At 37.5% G+C, this 20,720-nt stretch overlaps 2 protein-coding genes across 2 annotated transcripts in view; one reads left to right on the plus strand and one right to left on the minus strand.

Moving 5' to 3' along the window:
• SMC6 (structural maintenance of chromosomes 6) overlaps positions 1 to 153 on the minus strand; it is a 31,403-nt gene extending 31,250 nt beyond the window's left edge. The window contains exon 1 of the mRNA XM_031611276.2: positions 7 to 153. The gene's annotated coding sequence lies outside the window, so the exon portion shown is untranslated. The remainder of the gene's footprint in view (positions 1 to 6) is intronic.
• Positions 144 to 19,910, plus strand: GEN1 (GEN1 structure-specific endonuclease). Its single transcript, XM_031611278.2, has 15 exons — positions 144 to 232; positions 484 to 653; positions 2,308 to 2,514; positions 5,037 to 5,223; positions 6,137 to 6,313; positions 7,237 to 7,347; positions 9,425 to 9,498; positions 10,009 to 10,100; positions 10,869 to 11,019; positions 11,133 to 11,169; positions 11,269 to 11,349; positions 12,937 to 13,067; positions 14,772 to 14,833; positions 15,379 to 15,522; positions 15,638 to 19,910. The coding sequence occupies exons 3-15, from the start codon at positions 2,354 to 2,356 to the stop codon at positions 17,074 to 17,076; spliced, it is 2,847 nt and encodes a 948-aa protein (XP_031467138.2). The 5' UTR covers positions 144 to 232; positions 484 to 653; positions 2,308 to 2,353; the 3' UTR covers positions 17,077 to 19,910.
• The last annotated feature ends 810 nt before the right edge of the window (positions 19,911 to 20,720 follow it).

The following is a 20,720-nucleotide window of genomic DNA, read 5'->3' on the forward strand; positions in this document are numbered from 1 at the left end:
CCCTACCTCTCCTCACCGCCAGCAGGACCGCTGCAACGGGCAGAAAGTTGAACGCGGCCAAAACACCGCTTCCTCAGGGAGCGGCGCGGATAGGAGCGCGTAACGGAAGAGCCGCCAAGAGCGCGGCGCATGCGCGCTGCCCGCCGCCCGCCGAGGTGCCGTTTCCGTGCGCCGCCATTTGCGGGAGGGCGGAGCGGGGAAGCGCTGTGTGGGCACCTGCGCTGTGTGGATGGTGGGTGTCCTCGGATAGGGGAGTTCCAGGGCTCGGCGGGATGTGGGAGGCGGCTTCTGCGTCTCTGTGTGGCTGCGGTCGGATCGAGGCGGGAGTTTCAAGTGTTTAAATGGCGGGAGTTTCAAGTGTTTAAATTGGAGAGAGGGCTGCGCGGGCACAACTGTAGGGCGGGAGTACGGACTGCTGGATGCCTCGGCTGTGCTCCATTGAAAAGGTTTTTTTTGTGTGTGAGTGTTTTGTTTGTGTTTTAGTTTATGTTTCCTGCCACCGATCTTATGATACTGTGCTTATCGCCGGTGATTCGTCCGTATGTAGAAAGAAAACCAGGCTCAGCCTCCGTCCTTGGGAGCCTCCATCTCTGTGAGACTGAAGGATGCCGCTTTTTGTCGTTCCACTGAATCCCTGAGTGTCTTTAGAGAAGGTTTGTGTGCCTCTCTTGGTTTCCCCTCGCGTGTCCAAGAAACGGGTCGCTTTGTGCTTCGAGATGTAACGCCGTGTGTTTGTATGCTTTATTCCTAATTTTAAGTCATTTTATATTCTTGAGGCATAACAGCAGCAACGCCTACATTTACTGTGTTATGCCTTGGGTGCATAAGACTAAAACTGGGTTTTGTGCCTGAAGAAGAGGATTTCAGAAACATGATTTGTGTTGATAGTAAAGCTTTCTTTGAGGATATGATAAAAAAAAAAATATAGAATGCCTGCAGTGGTAGAAGCGATACATTCCTGAATGGCTGCCTTGCTTTAAAACAGAAGACAGCTTGCAAAGAGAGACTTGTTGTGCCAAGTGTTGGATGAGGAAGCTTCTTGAGTTTGATGTGGCCCTGCTCACAAGAGGCAACAAGGTGGAATATCCTCATGTGTCTTAAGTAGGTCAGAGTTCGTCAAGTCAGTTTCAAAAGAGAGAAATGTATTCTTTGTGTGTGTACAGTTTCAAGTTCAGGATAGAAGAGAGAAAAAATATATTTGAGATCTTATTTCTGTCTTCTGATATTGAGGGAATTGAGAGAAACTTAAATAAGCATGAGGCAAACTTAGTGTGATAAGGCAATGCAGGAATCAATAGGTACTATGAGGGTTTTCCCTCCCTTTTACAAGTCAGAGGCTTCATATAGAAGCAGCAAGACATGAAAACCAGAACTATACAAGGAAAGTGAAGAAAAGGAAACCCAGTCATGGTGTAGAAATTTCCCTTGCAGGACAAGGGGAAATGGTTTTAAGTTAAAGCAGGGGAGATCTAGGTTGGATGTCGGGGGAAATTCTTTACAGAGAGAGTGATGAGATACTGGAACAGGCTGCCCAGAGAGGTTGTGGATGCCCTGCCCCTGGAGGTGTTCAAGGCCAGATTGGATGGGGCCCTGGGCAGCCTGGTCTAGTATGAAATGGGGAGGTTGGTGGCCCTGCCTGTGGTAGGGGGGTTGGAGATTTGTGATCCTTGATGTCCCTTCCAACCCTGGCCATTCTGTGATAGTATGGATGATAGCTGCGTAAATAAGAGACAAAGAAAAATACTGCCTAGTGGGTGTATGTTATCAGCTGGTGTTCCTTAGAAGTATTAGTGCCAGTCATACAATACAAAATCAAAAGTAGTAAGAAGAGAGGTGTTAACATGTTCTTGGAGTTATGCTGTTATAACTTCAGAAATAGTTTTTCGAAGGAACTTCTTGAGGCTGTCTGTGTTGACTCCTTGCCTCCTCCTAGGTGGATCCTACGGCTTCACATCAGGAAGTAATTTCCTCAGAAAGTGTGGAGATTGTTTACTTTGTTTTTAAATAAGACTAGGAATTCAGTTATGTAAGGGATACTTTAGAAGAAATTTATGGCTTGGTTGGTTTGTTTCAGTTGAATTTATATTGTGTTATATTGTATTATGTGTTTTTACATTCAGACTGTTAGAAATGAAAATATGTAATGCAAAGAAGGTACCAAGTAATAAACCATCTGTAGAGTCTTAGAACTCTTGTGTGTTGTTTGCTCCTAAAAGCAAAACTGATAATGTCTGGGTATTTGTTTTCTGATCTTAACATTCATGGTATGTCATGTTTCATTTTATGAAAATATTTTATTTTCCTTAGTCTTTACAGCTAAAACCTTCCTGCTGACAACGAAGAAGATAGAACAATGGGAGTGACTAATCTGTGGCAAATCCTGGAGCCTGTGAGGCAGCCTGTAAGCTTGAGTAGTCTCAAAGGAAAGACACTTGCTGTTGATTTAAGTCTGTGGGTTTGTGAAGCACAGACCGTTAAAAAGATGATCGGAGTAGTTACCAAGCCACATCTGAGGTATGGTATCCATATAGATAACTGTAACAAAATGTTCTGGAATTTAGGATTTAGTAGGACTCCTTTGCTCCAGTGTTCAAATTACTGTGTTGCTTTGATTATGTTATTATAACCTGTGCTGTGTACATAAAGGGTTTGAAATGAAGGCACAGTCGTACTGGTTAAATTCAGCTTAATGCTTGGCTGCAAACGGGAGAAATGGTTGAACCAGGTGTGCCATTATTGAGGCTTCATCAATGGGTGAGAGGTGTGCAAGCAAAGCCATACTAGTCTTACTGTGATACTATGCTGCATGATGTACAAATTATCAAGCTGCAAGAACAAAAGTCAGCATACTCACTGCCATGTATTCCTGAGGCTGTATTGGAAGTTGGTAGGGAAATTTAAGCTGTTTATGACTGCTGTTTACAGGCATACTTCAGCCTGATTTTGCTTATGAATTAGAATTCTAGTTAGATCCCACATTGAAGTAAATGTGTTTAAGTCATTCTTCAGGCTTAAAAGCAACATTGAAGTATTTCTTCAATTTAAATGAGCAAGTATAAGCAACCATAACCTGAGAGCGCTGTTTTCTGCGAATGATGCTGACAGTAGGTATTGTGAAACTACATACTTTAAAAAATGAGCAGCTACTGGTTAGCACAAGAATATTGACTTAATAGCTGCTGTTAGATATTTCTGTGGCATCTGTTGAGTTTATTTGATATGAAAAATTAGCATCTTCTTAGAATCACTTCATAACATTTTATTACTAAGACTGCTTACTAAGACTGGATAATTAACTAGAGAATGAAGCTTAACACGAATTCTTCACTTCTCTATGATATAAAGTCTTACATGCAGTGGAATGGAAACATCAGCCCAGATGCCTTGCACAGCCTTTCAAAAGAGAGATGAAGGGATGGATGGATTTCTACAAAAAAAAAAAAAATGATATTTCAGGTAGATGGAGATTAATTTATTTTGCTAAGTATTCTGGAGAATATTATCTATTTAATTGGATTTATGTGTGTATATATATGTTATAAAAATAGAACTTGCCTCAAGAGATGAACTTATCCTCTTTTATCAGTAACAAATATACAGTGTTAAATCTAGAGTAATGGTCTTTCCATGTCAATTGAAGAGTTATAAATGTTTGCGTGCTCTTTTTTGAAAGATTAATCCAGGAATTATAGGGAAAGACATATAGCAATACTGTAACCACATAGTATTGTAGACCAGGTAATTATTGCTGTCTTGCAATGGTGGGGATCAATGTCAATCAATAGTGGGAAGAATTTTGTATTTCCATATGAAATAAATTTGTGTAATAATGGTATCTATGAATCTGTGTAACAACAGTATTCATTTACATCAAATACACCAGCATTGATAGACTTGTTCTTAATGGTACAAAACAATCACTGCAGATGTATTTGGAAGCAGACTCTGAATAGTGCATTTTATGTGGCCTTTTACATTTTCTTATGTTCTTAAAACATAAAGACAAAGAGTATTTTTAGGAGCATTTGCTTGGAAATCTTGTAATGCTGTTACAAGTTGGTAGTGAAACAACTTCAAGTAAAGACAAGAAAATAACAGCTTTTTAGCCTGGGGATAAGGAAATCATAGGGGATGAAGAACAAGCTAAGATTGAGCTACATTGTCAGACACAAGAATCTAATGAGGCGTAACAAGGCCAAGTGCAAGGTGTTGCATTTGGATCGAGGCAGTCCCAGATAAGTGTAGAGACTGAATAGAACTCATTGAGAGCAGCCCTGCAGAGAAGGAGTTGGAGGTTGTGATGGACAAAAAGCTGAATGTGAGCCAGCTGTCTGTTTGTGTAGCACAGAAGACCAACAGTATTCCATTAACAGGGGTGGCCAGCAGAGAGAGGGAGGTAATTGTCTCCCTCTACTCTGCCCTCGTGAGGTCCCATCTGGAATATTGCATCCAGGCCTGGGGCCCCCAGTACAAAAAGGATATGGAGCTATTGGAGAGGGTCTAGAGGAGGGCCATGAAGATGATCAAAAGGCTGGAGCCCCTCTCGTATGAGAAAAGATTGAGGGAACTGGGCTTCTTCAGCTTGGAGAAGAGAAGGCTCTGGGAAGGTTTCATTGTGGCCTTCCAATACTCAAAGGGAGTTTACATGCATGTAGGGAACTGACTTTTTACATGGTCTGATAGTGATAGGATAAGAGGAAAAGGCTTTTTGAACTAAAAGAAGGGAGATTTAGATTGGATGTTAGGAAGAAATTTTTTACTCAGAAGGTAGCGAGGTGCTGGAATAGGTTGCCTAGAGATGTTCTGGATGCTTCATCTCTGAAGGCATTGGTTGGTTGAGATCCTGGGCAGCCTGATCCTAGAGGTTGGAAATCCTGCCCACAGCAAGGGGTTAGAACTAGATGATCTTTAAGATCCCTTCTAACCTAGGCTGTTGTATCATTATGTGACTGTTCCTGAAGTAGGCTGAGGCATGTAAGGAAACCTGATTTCTTTTGATGTTTTCCTTAATTCTGGAACACCTTACTTTATTGCAGAAACCTGTTTTTTCGGTATTCTTTTTTCACATCAATGGGGATTAAATTGGTGTTTGTCATGGAAGGTGAGGCCCCCAAGCTGAAGGCAGACACTATGAGTAAGAGAAATGAGATGCGATATGGAGCTTCCAACAAACATGGGGCTGCAAGAACAGGGAGATCTCTTTTTAAATCTATTTTGAAAGAGGTGAGTAACTGGGGTGTGTGTCTCAATACTTTTTTTTTTAATGTGATAGAAACCTTTAACAGTTTGAAGAGAAGAACTCAAAAGAATTAGTAGTTTTCTGCAGAACAAATTTCAACAATATTTGGAATTAGAGCGAACACACCTCTTGCAATTGTGCTTTCCAACATCAGTTGATTGTTGCAGTAGGGTGGCAATATCAGAACACAGTTTTCTTGTTTGATGCATTCTCTGTGTTTTATGCTGTAGTGAGCCACACATATAACGAGTACTTATTACAGAAATGCAGCTTCTTTGTTATTTGGTGTATTGTTGGAAATCTGCTGCATTAGTTGAGAAGCTTTGGCTGCAAAGAACTTCTGTTCAGTAATTTTCATTTTAATTCATTATCGCAGGTATTTTGCCATTCTTGTGTAATCAGAGTTTTGTGAAATAAAATATGTAGACATTCAGCTATGCAATTGAAACCATGAAAGTATTCACGTTCTGTTCTCAAACTTGTAGAAAGTATGTGTTTGTATATATCTCAGTATGCTCATTTTAATTATGGTCCAGTATTAGTTAGGCCAATAGTATTGTATTTTTGTACTTGATGTTTTGGAGCAGTCTGACAGTTCGTTGAAAGACACTTAGCTAGAACTAGCAGAGACTGCTGAGTAGTCAGATTTTGTGAAGGAGTAACTGTTAATCATGTTGTGTAATTAATATGTAATGTATTAATCTCTAATAAATGGTCTTAGTTGAATATTTCTTTTGACTATTACAGTAAGATACTTTTGTAGAGCAAAATGTTTTATTGATATAATGTTTTATATATACTCCTTTAGAGTGGGCATATAATCTGAGAAAATACATGCTAATAACTAGATATACATTGACTGTTAAATTATATTTCATTTTGGGTTCTTTTATTTAGTGCCTCCAGCTGCTGGACTGTTTAGGTGTCCCATGGGTTCAAGCAGCTGGGGAAGCAGAAGCAATGTGTGCTTACCTGAGTGCAAAAGGCCATGTTGATGGGTGCATTACCAATGATGGAGATGTTTTCCTATATGGAGCTCAAACAGTTTATAGGAACTTTGCCATGAATTCTAAGGTAATGTACATCAGTAGAATCAGAAGGGGATCTTACTGGCTCTTTAGAGTCATCCCAAAAATGCAAATAGAAATTAAAAGGAGGCCCTTTTAACATTTGTGTGGATATCATGCTTATCTACTGATTTGTGTTGATTATAACTATCCTTTAAGATAGGAACATTTTGTCCATGTAGTGGGTTTAAGAGCAAAACAACTGAAGATCACTTATAGTACTATCATATGTGTTTGTGTGTGTTCCGTGGTGTGTAATAAAGCTAAGTGATTTTTTTTTTCTTCTATAGTGGAGAATTTTAGTGAAATCATTGCTTCCTATAAATTCCCATTTGGAGCATGTAGGAGTGGTCAGCTTCCTGGCTGGTTTGTGTGTGTGCATCTTACATGTTTGGTTTATTCATTACAAATATATTTACAATTAATACTCTTAGTCTTAAATGATGAATAGGAGAGAGATTGTGTCTGTATTGTAACTAATAGGTTGTTGTGACCATTCAGTAAAAAACAATTTATGACCTTGAGCTGAAAATGTTTATTAAGGATGCATTTTTTCTAAAACTGGAAAATCCAGATTTTCTTAGTTGACACTTTCTCTATAAATCAGAGAAAAGATTTCATGTGTTTTACCTGTTAAACCTCTGAAGAAAGTGGAGGAAAAACGAGATCGGGTTGGTATTTCTTATCTTTATCTAAAAGGTAGTTTTTAAGTAGTTGGTATCTATGCTTACAGCTTGAAATCCTAGAACTGCTGTTATTCTCATGGTGTCCATGCGCTACATTATAAATTTTAATTGCTGCTTTATAGCATTTTTCCATCAGACCCTTCTGTATCTTATAGGGAAGGCCCATTGTAGGGTAGAACTGCAGACATGGCAGTTCCTTCCCTGGTGTCACAGAAATGAAATAAATGATAAATTTCTTTTTCAGGAGCCACATCTTGACTGCTACACAATGTCCTCTATTAAGGAGAAGCTTGGTTGTGACAGAGAGACTTTGATTGGACTAGCTGTTCTTCTGGGTTGTGATTATCTTCCAAAGGTAAGCAATTACTTAGAGCATATCAAGGAAGACTTGCACATGCTGACAGAACTGCATACAATACATGATTGCTGAGATCTAGGGATGTTTAGTAAGTCATAACTTTTTGTGATAGTTGGAAGATGATCAGAATGGAGTATTAATCTTTCTAAATCTGAGGTGTTAGTCTCGACTTCAGTCTTCATCTCCATTGTGTGAAAGTTGCAGTTTAATGATACTGTGCGAACATGAGAACTGCCCGTTAGCACGTACAGTATATCCCTGGCATAGTAGGTGAGAAAAATGAGAAAAAACACTGTGTCCTTTGGGATAGCTAGTAGTGATGGTTTTGAACTGCAGTTAGTAGTAACGCTTGTTCTGGATGGAACTTAGAGACTTTTATTCAGTAATGAATGAAGTAAGTTCTCAGTGGGCACTTTTTTCTTTTTTCTCCTTGAAAGCTCTTGGGTTGTTGTTATTGTTGAGGCTTTGAACAGTTTTGGAATCGAAAGGAAATGGGATGAAACTTTATTTCTGTACAGTCCATCATACTATGACCACAGGCAATAATTGGTCCCATTCTGGTTGTCTAAGTTAACTATTAAATCATGGTGTTTCAATTTAATAAATCTGTCCTTTTAAGCAACAGGCAGAGTGCATCACTATAATTCTTTCCTCTTTTTTCTTTACTGTAATAGAAGCAAGTCTCTCATTTAATTTGTAAACACTTCATTATCACAAAAGAAACACTAGTGAGGAGGGGAGAGGTAGAAAATAGTGGCTTATCAGTAGTTTCTGTAATGCCCCTAGCAGCTTCTGGTATGCTGAGTTACTGCGTAGTCCTAAAAGGCACAATTACGTAGCACTAGGCCAGTCTTGATTTGCTGCAACTCAGCAAAGCAAATAATATACAAACTTCTAAGGAAGGCTGAACTACAGGAGTGCATCAGGTGTGGGGATTGGCATCTCAGATAAGTGAGAATACCATTCTATAACTGCACTTCCTTTGTTCATTACATACAAAAATGCTGCTTTCCTTGCAGAAGCTTAATACCTGATGGACTACTGTCAGGCACTTGAGCAGACTAACTACAACTTCTAATTGGTTTTGAAAATAGATTTATTTCATGCAGTTGCATATATTCTATTCAGTCATTATGGCTGAATGAAACTTGTAGCAGTGCTGTCAGAAGGACACTCAATATGGTGTAAATATCCAACTGCACTGATTCTTGGTAATGTGATGGGCATAAGAATTGAACGAGAAACTAAAAAGCAACACGTACTTCAGTGAATTTAAGAGTTGCAGTGAAGTCCTGGATTTCTGTCCTTGAACAGCTCCTGAAAAACATTTGCTGTTTCCATCCATTACCACAGTGGTAGTCTATTTTCCCATACAGAGCATGTGTACTGCAGATGTAATAAGGTAGTAAATATTAAAATCAAACAAGGGAAGAGAACTTATTTGAGGCTTGATTTTTTTTTTTTAATTAACTTTCATAAAATGCTTTTACGCTATTCACTATTCACCTCTTAGCTTGAAATCATCAAGTATTAGAAGTTTTCTTGCCATGTAGTTGCTTTTTCTCCTGTGACTGAAAGCTTTTTGTTGGTGTGTTTCCCCCCCCCCCCCCCCCCCCCCCATCTTCTTGAGTTTCTAACATTTTGCATGTTGACTTCAGATAAAGAGTCTTTATCTTTCCAAAACTATTATGAAGAGTTTCAGCTGGCTGGCTGGCATATAGCTGGCAAGAATATAGAGTCCAGTTTCAGGTAGGAGATAAAAGGAATAAGAATAAGGGTAGAAAATACAGTAAAAAGACAGTAGGAAACAGGAAAACACATGGCTTTATCTGAGCTGCTTTTGAGGGTAAGGCCATTTTATGCATCTTGTGTGTCACACTGATTGTGTAGCTCCAATCTTTTGCCATTTCTACCTTCATAATTTTGTAAAAAAAAATAAATAAATAAAAATCTCAGTTTAGCTCAGTTCCTTGGGATTGTCTTTTGTTATTTCTGTCCATAATGTTAGAAAGGCAGTAAAGATGTGTGTACTGCATGTGTCACTTCTTAATGTTTCATATTTCTGTCTCTATAGGGTGTTCCAGGAGTTGGAAAAGAGCAAGCTTTAAAATTAATTGAGACTTTGGGAGGTCAAAATTTACTGCAAAGGTAAAGTGAAAATTTACCCTGCAAGCTCAAGTACTTTGATTTTATTCACATACTTTCTGGTATGGGCTTCAGCTCCAAGACAATGCTAGTAATATTTTAATAAAATTTTTTTGAGAGTCAAGTGGGTGCATTGTTGTTTGCCTAAATGAATTACATGGTGTGCTATGTGAACTTGTGAACTGTTTTAAATATTAGCTGACACCTAGCTTTAGAGAATGTTGTTGCATTAGAATACAAGTCACAAGTACTGATAATTTTTATTTTTTATTTTTATTTTTTTAACTGGTTGGATTAGAACATGAGGTACTAAATGCTTTCTGTGTTTGTTATCTTAATGTGCATGTAAATATTCATAATGCAACAAGGATATACTTGCAAAACAAATAATCAGTTTCTTAACTTAGGAAATACTTCTTGAGCAAATGCTTGAGAAGTACGAAGGGACTACTTGGGTGTTTTAAGTATGAAAGTATGAAGTATTTCTTAATCCTTTAAATATCACCCCTATAGGTTTGAGCAATGGAAAGAACAATCTGAGCATGATTATAATCCACCTTTGGTTGTTAAAAGAGTAGTGCACTGTTCTGACTGCCATCATCCAGGTCAGTGTTGAAAGCGTAGCATTTTATTTTTAGCTTAATCATTTGTTTGCTCTTGATTCTGGATGTTGGGGTCATTGGCTGGTTGAATTTTTGTGACTAGCATTACAAACTGCTTTATTGTCATTCATCTTCTGACTTCACATTTTCTGCACTGTGTATCTATATGAAGGCTTTTTGAGGGTGCAAGTGACGTTTCTCAAATGTGAAACCAGTTGATAGCAGAATGTTAATACAATGCGCTGTGTGATCCCAGATATTTAACTTTTTAACAGTGTCACTAAAGACAGCACACTGTAATAGCAAGCAACTTTTTCTTCTCCCTAAACTGGTCCTGCGTGAGGACTGAAACCATTGGCATTGCTGGATTTTGCTGTAGCTTTTTCTTGAAAATAAATTAGTCCTAACCTCATTTTTGTAATGTCCTCAGTGAACTCATTTAAAGCTATTGCTCTGGATGATAATGAGAAGGGGAAAAAAGCTTGTTTTATATACCCTTTACTTATTATTTTGCCATGCTACTTCTGCAGCATTCATTTAAGGTAAATTCCTCATCACAAGGTCTGAAACAGTTAGGGATAGTCTTAAGAAAATAATTTTAAAAAATACATTCTTTTTGTCAGTTTTTATGGTAGTTATATAGCTAATATACTCAGATCTGCTTACGGCTGTTATTCATGTGTGTTCTGACCTTTATATTTCTATTGGTAATGTTGTTTTTGGAGGTTTCTAAAACTTCCTTTCTCATCGTGATTTGTGCATCTTCTGTAGGATCGTACAAGGAACATGAGCGCAGTGGATGTAAATTCTGTGAAAGCACTAGATACTGCAAACCCAGTGACTCCAAATACTGCTGCCCTTGTGAATGGCATCAGTTAGAGCAAGTGAAACAAGCAAGTGCAGTGGAGGACAATATCAGAAAGTAGGAATGGTTTGAAAAGAAACTGCTTTTCCTTTCACGTGCGGAGTGAGCATTTAAAATGCGTATTTTTCCTATTTGTTATTCAGTTCCTAACACATTTGTTTTACCTGCAGAAAAGCTAACAGTTGTGAAGGCTTTCCATTCTCTGAGGTAAGAAGCCTAGTTAAAGATTAATTTTCCAAATCAATTAATTGAAAGTTCAGGTTTTTTGCCCTTTCTTCAACTGCCTCTTTTCTGTTTTATCTCAAGGTTATCCAAGAATTTCTTGTAAACAAGAATAAACTGAACAAGATAATGGAATGCAAGAGGCCAAATTTATTGTCATTTCAGGTATATGTGAAAATACTGAATATTCAGCTCTGTGGATTTTCTTGTTTTTTGCCTTAAGGAAGTCATCTGTGATATTGATTTTTTTTTTTCATTGGTAATTCTACAGTAAATATAATTAAAGTACCTTGCTACAGCTTTTTAATTCACCTCATTCTTTCTGAAAGTCAAAAATAGGCAACTCTGAAGAATTAGTTGATGTAAATAGGCATTTAGAAAAGCTCAAGTATAGTAACCTGGAAAAAAAGTCACTTGCCATTGTTCCATTTTTCATTGTCTAGCATTACTAGAGTGGATTGCTGAGCATTGGATCATCTCTAGTGTATAAAATATGGTGTGTTGATGAGGCATAATGCTTCAGGAATGTTATCTTTCTCCCATCTTTCGTAAAGGTTTTAACAGGTGTGGCTCTTGGTTTTTACTCACGTTTGCCTTGTCCTCTTACAAACATATGTATATGGTAACTCAAGTTACATTTGCAGTCTTTGAGGTTTTTGGTTGTTTCTTTTTTGTTTATAATGATTTCTTGGTGTCACTGAGACAGCCAGCTTCTGTACATAACAAGCAGACACTTATTCTGAATTGTGCATATTCAAAAAAGATGGCAGGCCTGTATTTAGTGCAATCCTATCACCTTCCAGGTACAGAGGCTCTTTTAATTCCAAGCGTTCAAAGCTCAAAAGTGACATACAGAGTTTGCTCCAAAAGTAATGCCTACTGCTTGCTTCCATGCGAACTGCAACAGCTACAAAGAGCACAATACCATGGTTTGATAGAGCAAATTTTTTTGCTACAAAGCACTTTTTTGTTTTTCAACATAATCACCATTATTAGCTATTTATTTTCACCACCAATTAGCAAGAGCCTGCATGCTGCATTTGTGAAAATCTGCACCAGCAGAGGTGGCCCACTGTTTCACAGCTGCTATGGCAGCATAATTGCTAGGAAAACTTCACCCATGCAGTCTGTCTTTGATTGGCCTAAAGAGATGGACAGTCCAGCCAAGACTGGCAAAGAGCTCCATGGTCTTTAAACTGGTATGGACCTGGCTTTATAGTGTTGTCTTCTCTGGCCTGGCTCTGGAAGTTGGAGCCTTCCACTTAGTCAACATCATGATATAGCAGTCAGAGTTGATGCTTTGTCTGGGTTGCAGGAAATCTAGAAGTGTCATCACTTTCCTATCCCAAAAGATCACATCAGTTCACCCACTGAGGGCTCCATCCTGAACTTTTTCTTCAGTGGGGAATTCACATGTCACCACCCCATAGACTGCCATTTTGACTCTTGACTTGTAGCATAGCTTGTCACACACTGTGATAGCTCTGCATGGCCATCTGGTACATGACTTTTCTTTCACTGTTTCTACATCACTGTTCCTTTGACTTGGTATTGGCAGCAGGTGGATCTGCTCATTTACAGAGATAACTGTTCCTCCATTTGGTAGTGAGATGTTGTTTGGCATTTCTCTAACTTACAGAATATTTAAAGCATCTAGTTCTGTGTTTCTACTATACAGCTGTTGAAGTTTGATACCTAACAGAGTAGGCAAGTTTTAAAGCATGGGTTTTTTTGTTTGCTTTACACTAACAGATATTTGCTTCTGAGAAGATGGAATGGGAAAAGCATTATGCTTGTAAGAAGCTGTTAGCATTGCTTACACATTATGATATGATCCAGAGAAAATCTGGATACACTGATTCAAAGCAACTGCAGGCAATACGGTAATGTAACAGGAAATCTTCAATCTTCTTTTACTTTTGCTGCTGGAGGAATTTTTTAATATGTATGTGTATGCATGTGCATGTATATGTGTATTTACAAAAATGTAATTATTTTCTTTCCTCTCTGATTCAAGCTATGTGCTCATCTTGAATAGAGTTAAAAATTTAGGTGAACATATTAATATATATGTTGCTGCTGCACAAAGTTATACATAAAACAGTTTTCTTATGTTCCAACAGAGCCTGCTTTTTCCCTGCTTACTATTCCATTCTCTTTCCTTGGGTCTGTGCATATGAGGTTTACCTTTTAAGGGATTACTTCTCTTCTCAGGTACTTAGTCAATTTTGATTGACTTCAGTGATTAAAAGTTATGAGCATGGACTTATAAATAAACATCTGCACTCAGTTGTGTCTAGTGAAATTATTGCTTTCCATTTTGTTTCTGCTATCCCTTCCTGCTCAAAAAAATTCAGTCCTTTGTTGTTACTGACATGGCCATGGATCCTGGGTACTTAAAATGGATATGCAGGAAAAACAGCAAGATGCAAATAACTATTTCCATCTCAGTATTTTCCTGGCATCCAGTTTCTGTTACTCAGGAATTCTCTGGGCCAGAGTTAGTATCATTTTGATCTGTCAGTCCTCAGTGGATCTTTTAAATGATCTAATATTTTGTTAAGCCTATGTAAACTTCAAGAATCTACAGTGTCTGGCAAAAGATAGCTAAGCTTAACTTCATAGTATGGAAGAAATTATTTAACTTCCTGAGAGGTGGTTTTGATGGGATCCACTTTCTTCTAGTGTAAGGTTTACTTGTCATTCCATTTCTTCATGCTGTTCAGTTTTCTTATAGACTTTAATTTTAGGGAACAAAAAGCAGTCCAATGTCAGTATGGCATCATCTCTTTTGGATTGATGGGTTGATAGTCTGTTAAACTGTTCCTCATAGAGAAGCTGTTTTGTTTAGCATTATCTTACAGAAGAGCTACTGGATTGAGTTGGATTGAGTGTGTTGTTTGGAGGTTGCTTTTTAATAAGTTGATTAGACAAGTTACTGATATTTTACTTCAGATGAAAGAATTGATGTTTATGTTTCTGTCTAGTGTTTCAAGAGTTTAAAAAACAGATCTTGGTCTCATTTTCTTTTCACAGTCTTTTGAAACATAGTAATGAGACAGCACCAACCTCTTTACATGTAGGAACTTTGACTGTTCCTGTTCAGTTCACATTCTGTCTTAGTGACAGCCCTGTTTGCTATCTTTCTTCATGTTCTTATGCAAAAGACATGAACGATAATGTCTGTTCATTCAGAAAATTACTGTCTATGGCAACAGTCTTCTCCATGGCATAGTTGAAGATGCCAAACTGATGTTTGTGGAAGTTTGCATTAGGGTTATATGTTCAGAACAGCTTTCTGATTTCTGGTTATGCTACTTGGAGCAGTATCCTTTCTCCTAAATGAATAATGAGTATTCAACATCTAGAGCCAAAATTGTAGTATACAACTTGTGCATTTAAACGAAAAAAAAAGCATATTTTTAAAATGCTATGCGGAGTTCACTGTTACAGAGATTATTTTCTTCTGCTCTGAATCATTATGAATTAAAATAGTGAAATACTTTTAAGTATCTTAGATTCTTCCTTAGATTCTTCATTTCTTGTTCAGACAAAATCATCTAATGTGTTGCTTTCTTTTCTTACAGAATAGTCAAGACACGTGTTAAAAATGGAGTTCCTTGTTATGAAATTGAGTGGCAAAAACCAGGTTGGATTGGTTTCTAGGCTTATTATTGAACAGTCTAATTCATAGAAAAAGACAAAAGCATTCTTTAAAGAGTAGTTTAATAGCATTATGAGTAAAAGATGTGTGAATAAGATTGGGAAAACAGTACTGTGAAAGAAAATGTCACATTTCAAGTACCCTGAAACCAAGAACGATGCTAAAAATCAAAGTAAAACAAGATAAAACCAAACACAAATAACGCCCTCCCCCCAAACAAACAAACAAAAAAAATGCCCATTTTAACCACTTACCCAGAAAGCAAGGGGCTTGGTTTCCAATTATTTTTTGTGGTTAATAAGATCTGAACTCTTTTTTGTGTCATGTTATGTATTGTTTCATGATGACAGACTTCAGTCCTCAGTGTGTCTGTATGATGTAGGAATTTGTCAGAGAGCCATAGCTCGGCCTCAAACCTTGTGCTATTTGTCTCTTTAAATATCTTCCTTACAGTCAAATACTTTTTTCTCATTCCATCCTCTGAAATATTTGTATATATATTTCTAATATAAATTCATTAATTTTGATAGAACACTATGTTGATGCAGAAGATGAGCCTGTGGAGTTGTATGTAGTTACAATAGAAGAACAGCCTTTGTTTCAGGCTGCTTATCCAGATGTTGTTGCTCTTTACCAAATGGAAAAGTCAGAAGCTCTGGCAAAGAAACAGAAAAGTAAGTACAAAAATTTTTATCTTATGGGCCTTGCCAGAATACAAGAAACAAAAGTAAATATTGCTCAACAGTGGGAGAAGGACAATGTTTGTGTGCCTTTTTTTTTTTTTTCCAGACAAGAAAAACAGACCAAAAGAAAAGGAGTTATTGGATGCTTATGGTGAAGTTACCAATTTTCTGTCTCAAATGAATTTAAAGTCTGCACATGAAATTATTCCTGTGCCAGACCACACGTCTGATGGAAAAACTCCACCTGAGTATCAGATATGCCAGAGAAGCACGGAATCAAAAGATCCAGTGATAGCTGCAGCTTCTTGTGTAACATCTGTTCAAATGTCAGAATCAGTTGTACTTTCTCAGACAGCATCACTTGGCTTGCACTTACAGAGTGCATTGACTGACTCATCTGCAGTGCCGGCACAATTTACTAAAAACTCAGAAGTGTCATCCTCTGTAACAGCTGATCTACAACTGAGCAGTATTGATGGGAAAGGAACCTTCTTCAGCACTTCACCAACCCTTGAATATAATACCTGTGATCCAGCACCTGACTTGTCTGCATACATAAAGCACTCATATCCACTACATCACAAAACAGTAAAAAATAGCTTGCAATGTTCTGGTGCTGCACAGTCAGATCGAGATCATTCTGATAGTGCAGATGATTTGTTTTCAGATGGTCACGTGGAACATCTTCAAAAGTTGTCTTTAAGTGAGCGTATACTTAAGAAGACTTCTGTTCCATCAAAGTCTGTGCTGCCAGAAGATGTAATGCAACAAGAGCCTTTCAAACATTTTAAGCACACAGAAGCAGCATTGAAACTTGATAAAGATTATCTCTCTTCCTCTTGTCAGTTAAATAAACTAGTACAAGACACTAAAAATGTGCTACCAGAAACCTGTGCAAGAGAATCCAGTGCACCTGTTTCTCAAGAAAGTGACACCCTGCATGAAATGATGCAGAAAGACCGTATTATAAGCTGTTCAACATCTCTAGCCCCCAGGGGGCAAACAACAGAGCCATTGCATACTGTGTGTGAAGTGCTTCCACTGCCTCTTTCTTTGCCAGTAAATGTTGCTCCTGTCCATAACGTAACAAAAACTTGTACTCAGGCTGCTTGGAAAACTTCTTTTAAGAGTGTGTGCCAGAGCAAATGCTCTTCTAGTGAGGACAGTGATGATGGGAACATGAATAAAAATCCAATATGTAAGCAGCAGCAAAGGCAACTGAACCCTGGCCAGTTTAAAAAAACTTTTACAAAGAAAAGATATAACACTGCTAGTAGCAAAAGTACAGGCAGTGACTCAGCACTTGTAATTAAAGGGATGGAGAAAACCACAGATTTTAAGGAAGTTGGTGGGAATTTGTCATTGGAAGTATCTCCAAAAAATTCCTCTGTAGTTGTAGTTGATTGTTTCCGAAGTTCAGAACAACAGTTTCAGGGCACAGGTTCCAGTCCTGCACAAGTTGACAGTGATGTTCTGATTTCTTTGTGGGCAGACAGTCCACTTCCCCTGTCTGAAAGACTAAAAAGAAGACTCAAAAGCAGTTAGGTTGCTCATAAAATAATTATGGTAACAATTAACTCTAAAACTTCACTTCTTATAGAGCTCTTTTTCAAAGTTTCTACTGTGCTATGTCAATTGAAGTGCAAACATTCATGATGAATAAGTAGTGTTGTGAAATACTTCATGCTGGTGCTGAGGTTTGAAACTAAAATGTTGACAAAGGTACTAAATCAGACATTGTGGGCAAATACCAATTATTCTGGGCTTGGTTATGTTCTGAATGTGTAAACAGCAGACTATGGTATACAAGGGAGCAGGGTTGGTACTTTTGAATTATGAAGTCTTTTTTTCCCTGCCAGGTTAAGGCTGTTAGTCCTTCTGCTTTTATACATGTATGTTTGACCATAGCTAAATTTATAATGTGCTATGCCATGTGATAAACCTCTTTGAGTATTTGTACCTTCCAAGTGGAATAAGCCATATAAAGGATATTCTGGTTTTGTGGCTGTCACTTGCCCTATTAAAGAAAATTTGATAGCAGTTTTAACCACGTGTTTCTAAGTTAGGGCATTTTTAATTTACAGAGGGTATGCAATTTCATCTAACGTTCACGTATACCAAGAGAAAGGTTAAATAGAGAAAATCAAAATCTGATAACAGTATTGCAGGCTCTCTGGAAAATATCATGCACTGTAAATGTTTGATCTTATAGTGGGAACTTAAATGCAATTGGATTTTTGAAGGTGTTTTTTCTTTTCTCTTAATAGTCAAGCAAACTGATCATAAACAAAAAAATTGTCTTCTCGAGCTTATTAGAAAATTCTTCCTTACCTCTACTTAATTCATAATTTTTCTTTGTACTGACCAGAATGAAGACCCATCTTACATGCACTGTTTATATTCTACTTGGTTTATATTATTCATGCATTAATGAAAAGGTCAACTATTTCTTACAAAGGCAGAAACCTTAGAAGTTAGGAAGCAAAACTCTAGCTGTGCTTAAAGAAATAGATAATATAATCTATAATTAGTAAAATTGGTAACTTCTTAGCTTGGCTTCTGGCAGGTAGCAAAAGCTGATTTGTAGTATATTTTCTAAATGAAAAATGAGTTTCAGAATTTTTGCTCATCTATATAACTATTGGAATCCCTTTCTGGAGGCTCATCGCCCAGATGGTGTGAGCGTATAGCTGAAAGAATAGAAACGCTATGGAGAATCAGAGTAGTAGTCATCTGTAAATTAGAAAGGGAGAGATTCCAGATGTTCTAGTCAGTTGTGGACAGACTTTGTGTTTGTGTACAAAAAAAACACATTTGTTTGATTCTGTTTGTTTCTTGCTGCTGATTTTTGAATACTGAAAGTTGTAATCAGCAGCTTGAATTTTCAGGAATAAAATATCAGCACTGTACTTATTGGAAGGATCATAAATTTTTACCCATACTTTGTGGGTTTCTGTGCTTTAGATTTTTGTTTAAAGCTGATGGTAAGCTGTTTTTGGAGGGTTTTTTGTTTTTTTTTTTGGTTGCTTTTCAGATTTCTGGAAAGACTGCCTTACTGAAGGATTTTCCAAAAATACTGTGCCATAATTAACAACAAATTCATATTTTATGGATTATAAAAGTGAGAAAAGAGATGCGTTCGTAAGCTAGTGAGAACTGCAGTGGAAGAAAGTTAGAAGCAGCAATAGATTTGAAAATAACCGCATAGGATACTGCATCACACTGTTTCTGCTCACTGCAGCAAATCAACATAGGAACATTTATCCTTGGGGGGGTATCATCAGATTTGTGATTCTCTGCAGAGAGTCACAGTTTAAATGCATTTGGAGTTCTCACCTTACTGTAATTTACTCAATTTGAGGATTAGGGCTAATTTCTCTACTTTGGAGCTGTTCTAAATGTCAAAGCTGACTGCTTTGCAGATTCTCACATTTGTGAAGAAAATGTTTAAATATATTGAATGGGTGCAACAGATAACATCTGCAGAAAATATTCCAAAAAGATTATGCTAAACTGGTTGCAAGTATAAGTGAATGTAGTACATCTGCCTGTTACCACTGAATGTGTTTTCATTTATCCATCCTGGTCTGCCAAAGCAATCTGTATCAGGATGTTTCATACAAAGCAATAAAATTATATCTGCTGTGAAGATGGAGCAGGTAAGATGCATCATTCTTCAGATACTGCTCTGAAAGTTTTTCTATGAAAGCACTCCCCAAGCTCACTGGTGTATCACCCCTGATGAGAATGTCATTCTGGCTCAGTTGATACCTGCAGTAACATGGAGCAGAAATTTAGATTCTGTCTTAGCAGTATAAATTATTTCCATTTGAAAAGCAATATTGTATGTCTACTTTAACATAGAACATTTATACAGCATATGTTAACAGGGGGGAATGTTTACGGTTCTTCATGTGATTCTGTTTCAGTTACATGGGGAGATCAACCAGAAAGTCATAGAGTACTGATATGGGGAATGTATACATAGGAAAAAAAAATATATAGTGGAAAATGATCCAAAAAATCCTTATTTCCTCTATAGCCCACTCTTGAGCTGCAATTGCTTTTATTTATTTTTTTTTTATTGGGGCATATTACTGACATACTTGAGTATGTTCACAGATGCTGGTAACAGGAATTTTGTTCATAATCATTATGTTTATCTTAACAACAGAATTGATAAATGGAATTTATGTATATATGTACAGTTGACAGAAGTATTTCCTAATTTGAGAATGAGATATCTAAGCTGAATTTTGAGGATTTGCATGGGCTTGGCTGTATGCTATTATATAACAAAGAAAACGGGGAAGATGTGGTGAAAGAGACTAATGGCAGCTGCTACTTGAGACAAGATAAAGTCTTTTCATGTCTAAAAAGGTGTCAAACTCTGCCATGTTGTATCAGTAGATAAAAGGGAAACTGCAGTTAGAATATTATTGGGAGTTGTTGCAAACTTAAGTGCTGCTGGCAAAACCTAAACTCAGCGCTAGATTTAGCGCTTTTCCCTTCAGGAAAGAAAACAACTGTTAAAAGAAAAACAAAATGATGGCAGGTGACAGAACCACTCTCTCACAGTTCTCTTCCTCCTATCCATCACTGTGGTTACTGCCAGTATTGAACTGAATTAAAGACTAATAAAAAAAACCCACAGAACTTTTAAAAGTTCTGTAAACTAAAGCTTCATCTCTATTTCCTGGAAGAATTTTCCTTGTGAGTTTGGGGAGATCTTGATCACTGAGCATAGCTGGGAAAACAGATATCCTGTTTTGCTTAAAGAAAACCCCTGACTACACTCATGTTCTGATGGATATTTGAAGCGAATTGGATGCTGAACTGAAACACAACAAGCTAGTTGAATGGGTAATTATAATGCAAAGTAAATTTGTGTTGAAGTAGCTGTGCGTGAGCATTTGTTTTATTTTAAAATGCTATTTACTCAGCCAAATTGGATGTGCTACCACAAACATTCTTGATGAAAGGGCTGCTTTGTCAGTCTATTGGTATTCTCAGATATAGGAAGGGGGAACTGCAGTCACGGTCTGTTCTGAATAAATTTGTGTGCGAATTTACTAGGTGAATCATAGAATTACTAAGGGTAGAAAATACCTCTAGAATCATCTCATCCAGCCATTAACCCATGCCCATCATGCCCACTCAACCATGTCCCTACGTCCCTCAGTGCCACA

The sequence above is a fragment of the Phasianus colchicus genome, chromosome 2 (assembly GCF_987193195.1).
Source record: "Phasianus colchicus chromosome 2, bPhaCol1.hap1.1, whole genome shotgun sequence".
NCBI lineage: Eukaryota > Metazoa > Chordata > Aves > Galliformes > Phasianidae > Phasianus > Phasianus colchicus.

Coding starts and splice junctions, on each gene's coding strand:
- GEN1 (XM_031611278.2), top strand. CDS start 2,354: ATGGGAGTGACTAATCTGTGGCAAATCCTGGAGCCTGTGAGGCAGCCT. Junction 2,515..5,036: donor GTTACCAAGCCACATCTGAG/GTATGGTATCCA, acceptor ACTTTATTGCAG/AAACCTGTTTTTTCGGTATT. Junction 14,834..15,378: donor AATTGAGTGGCAAAAACCAG/GTTGGATTGGTT, acceptor TAATTTTGATAG/AACACTATGTTGATGCAGAA.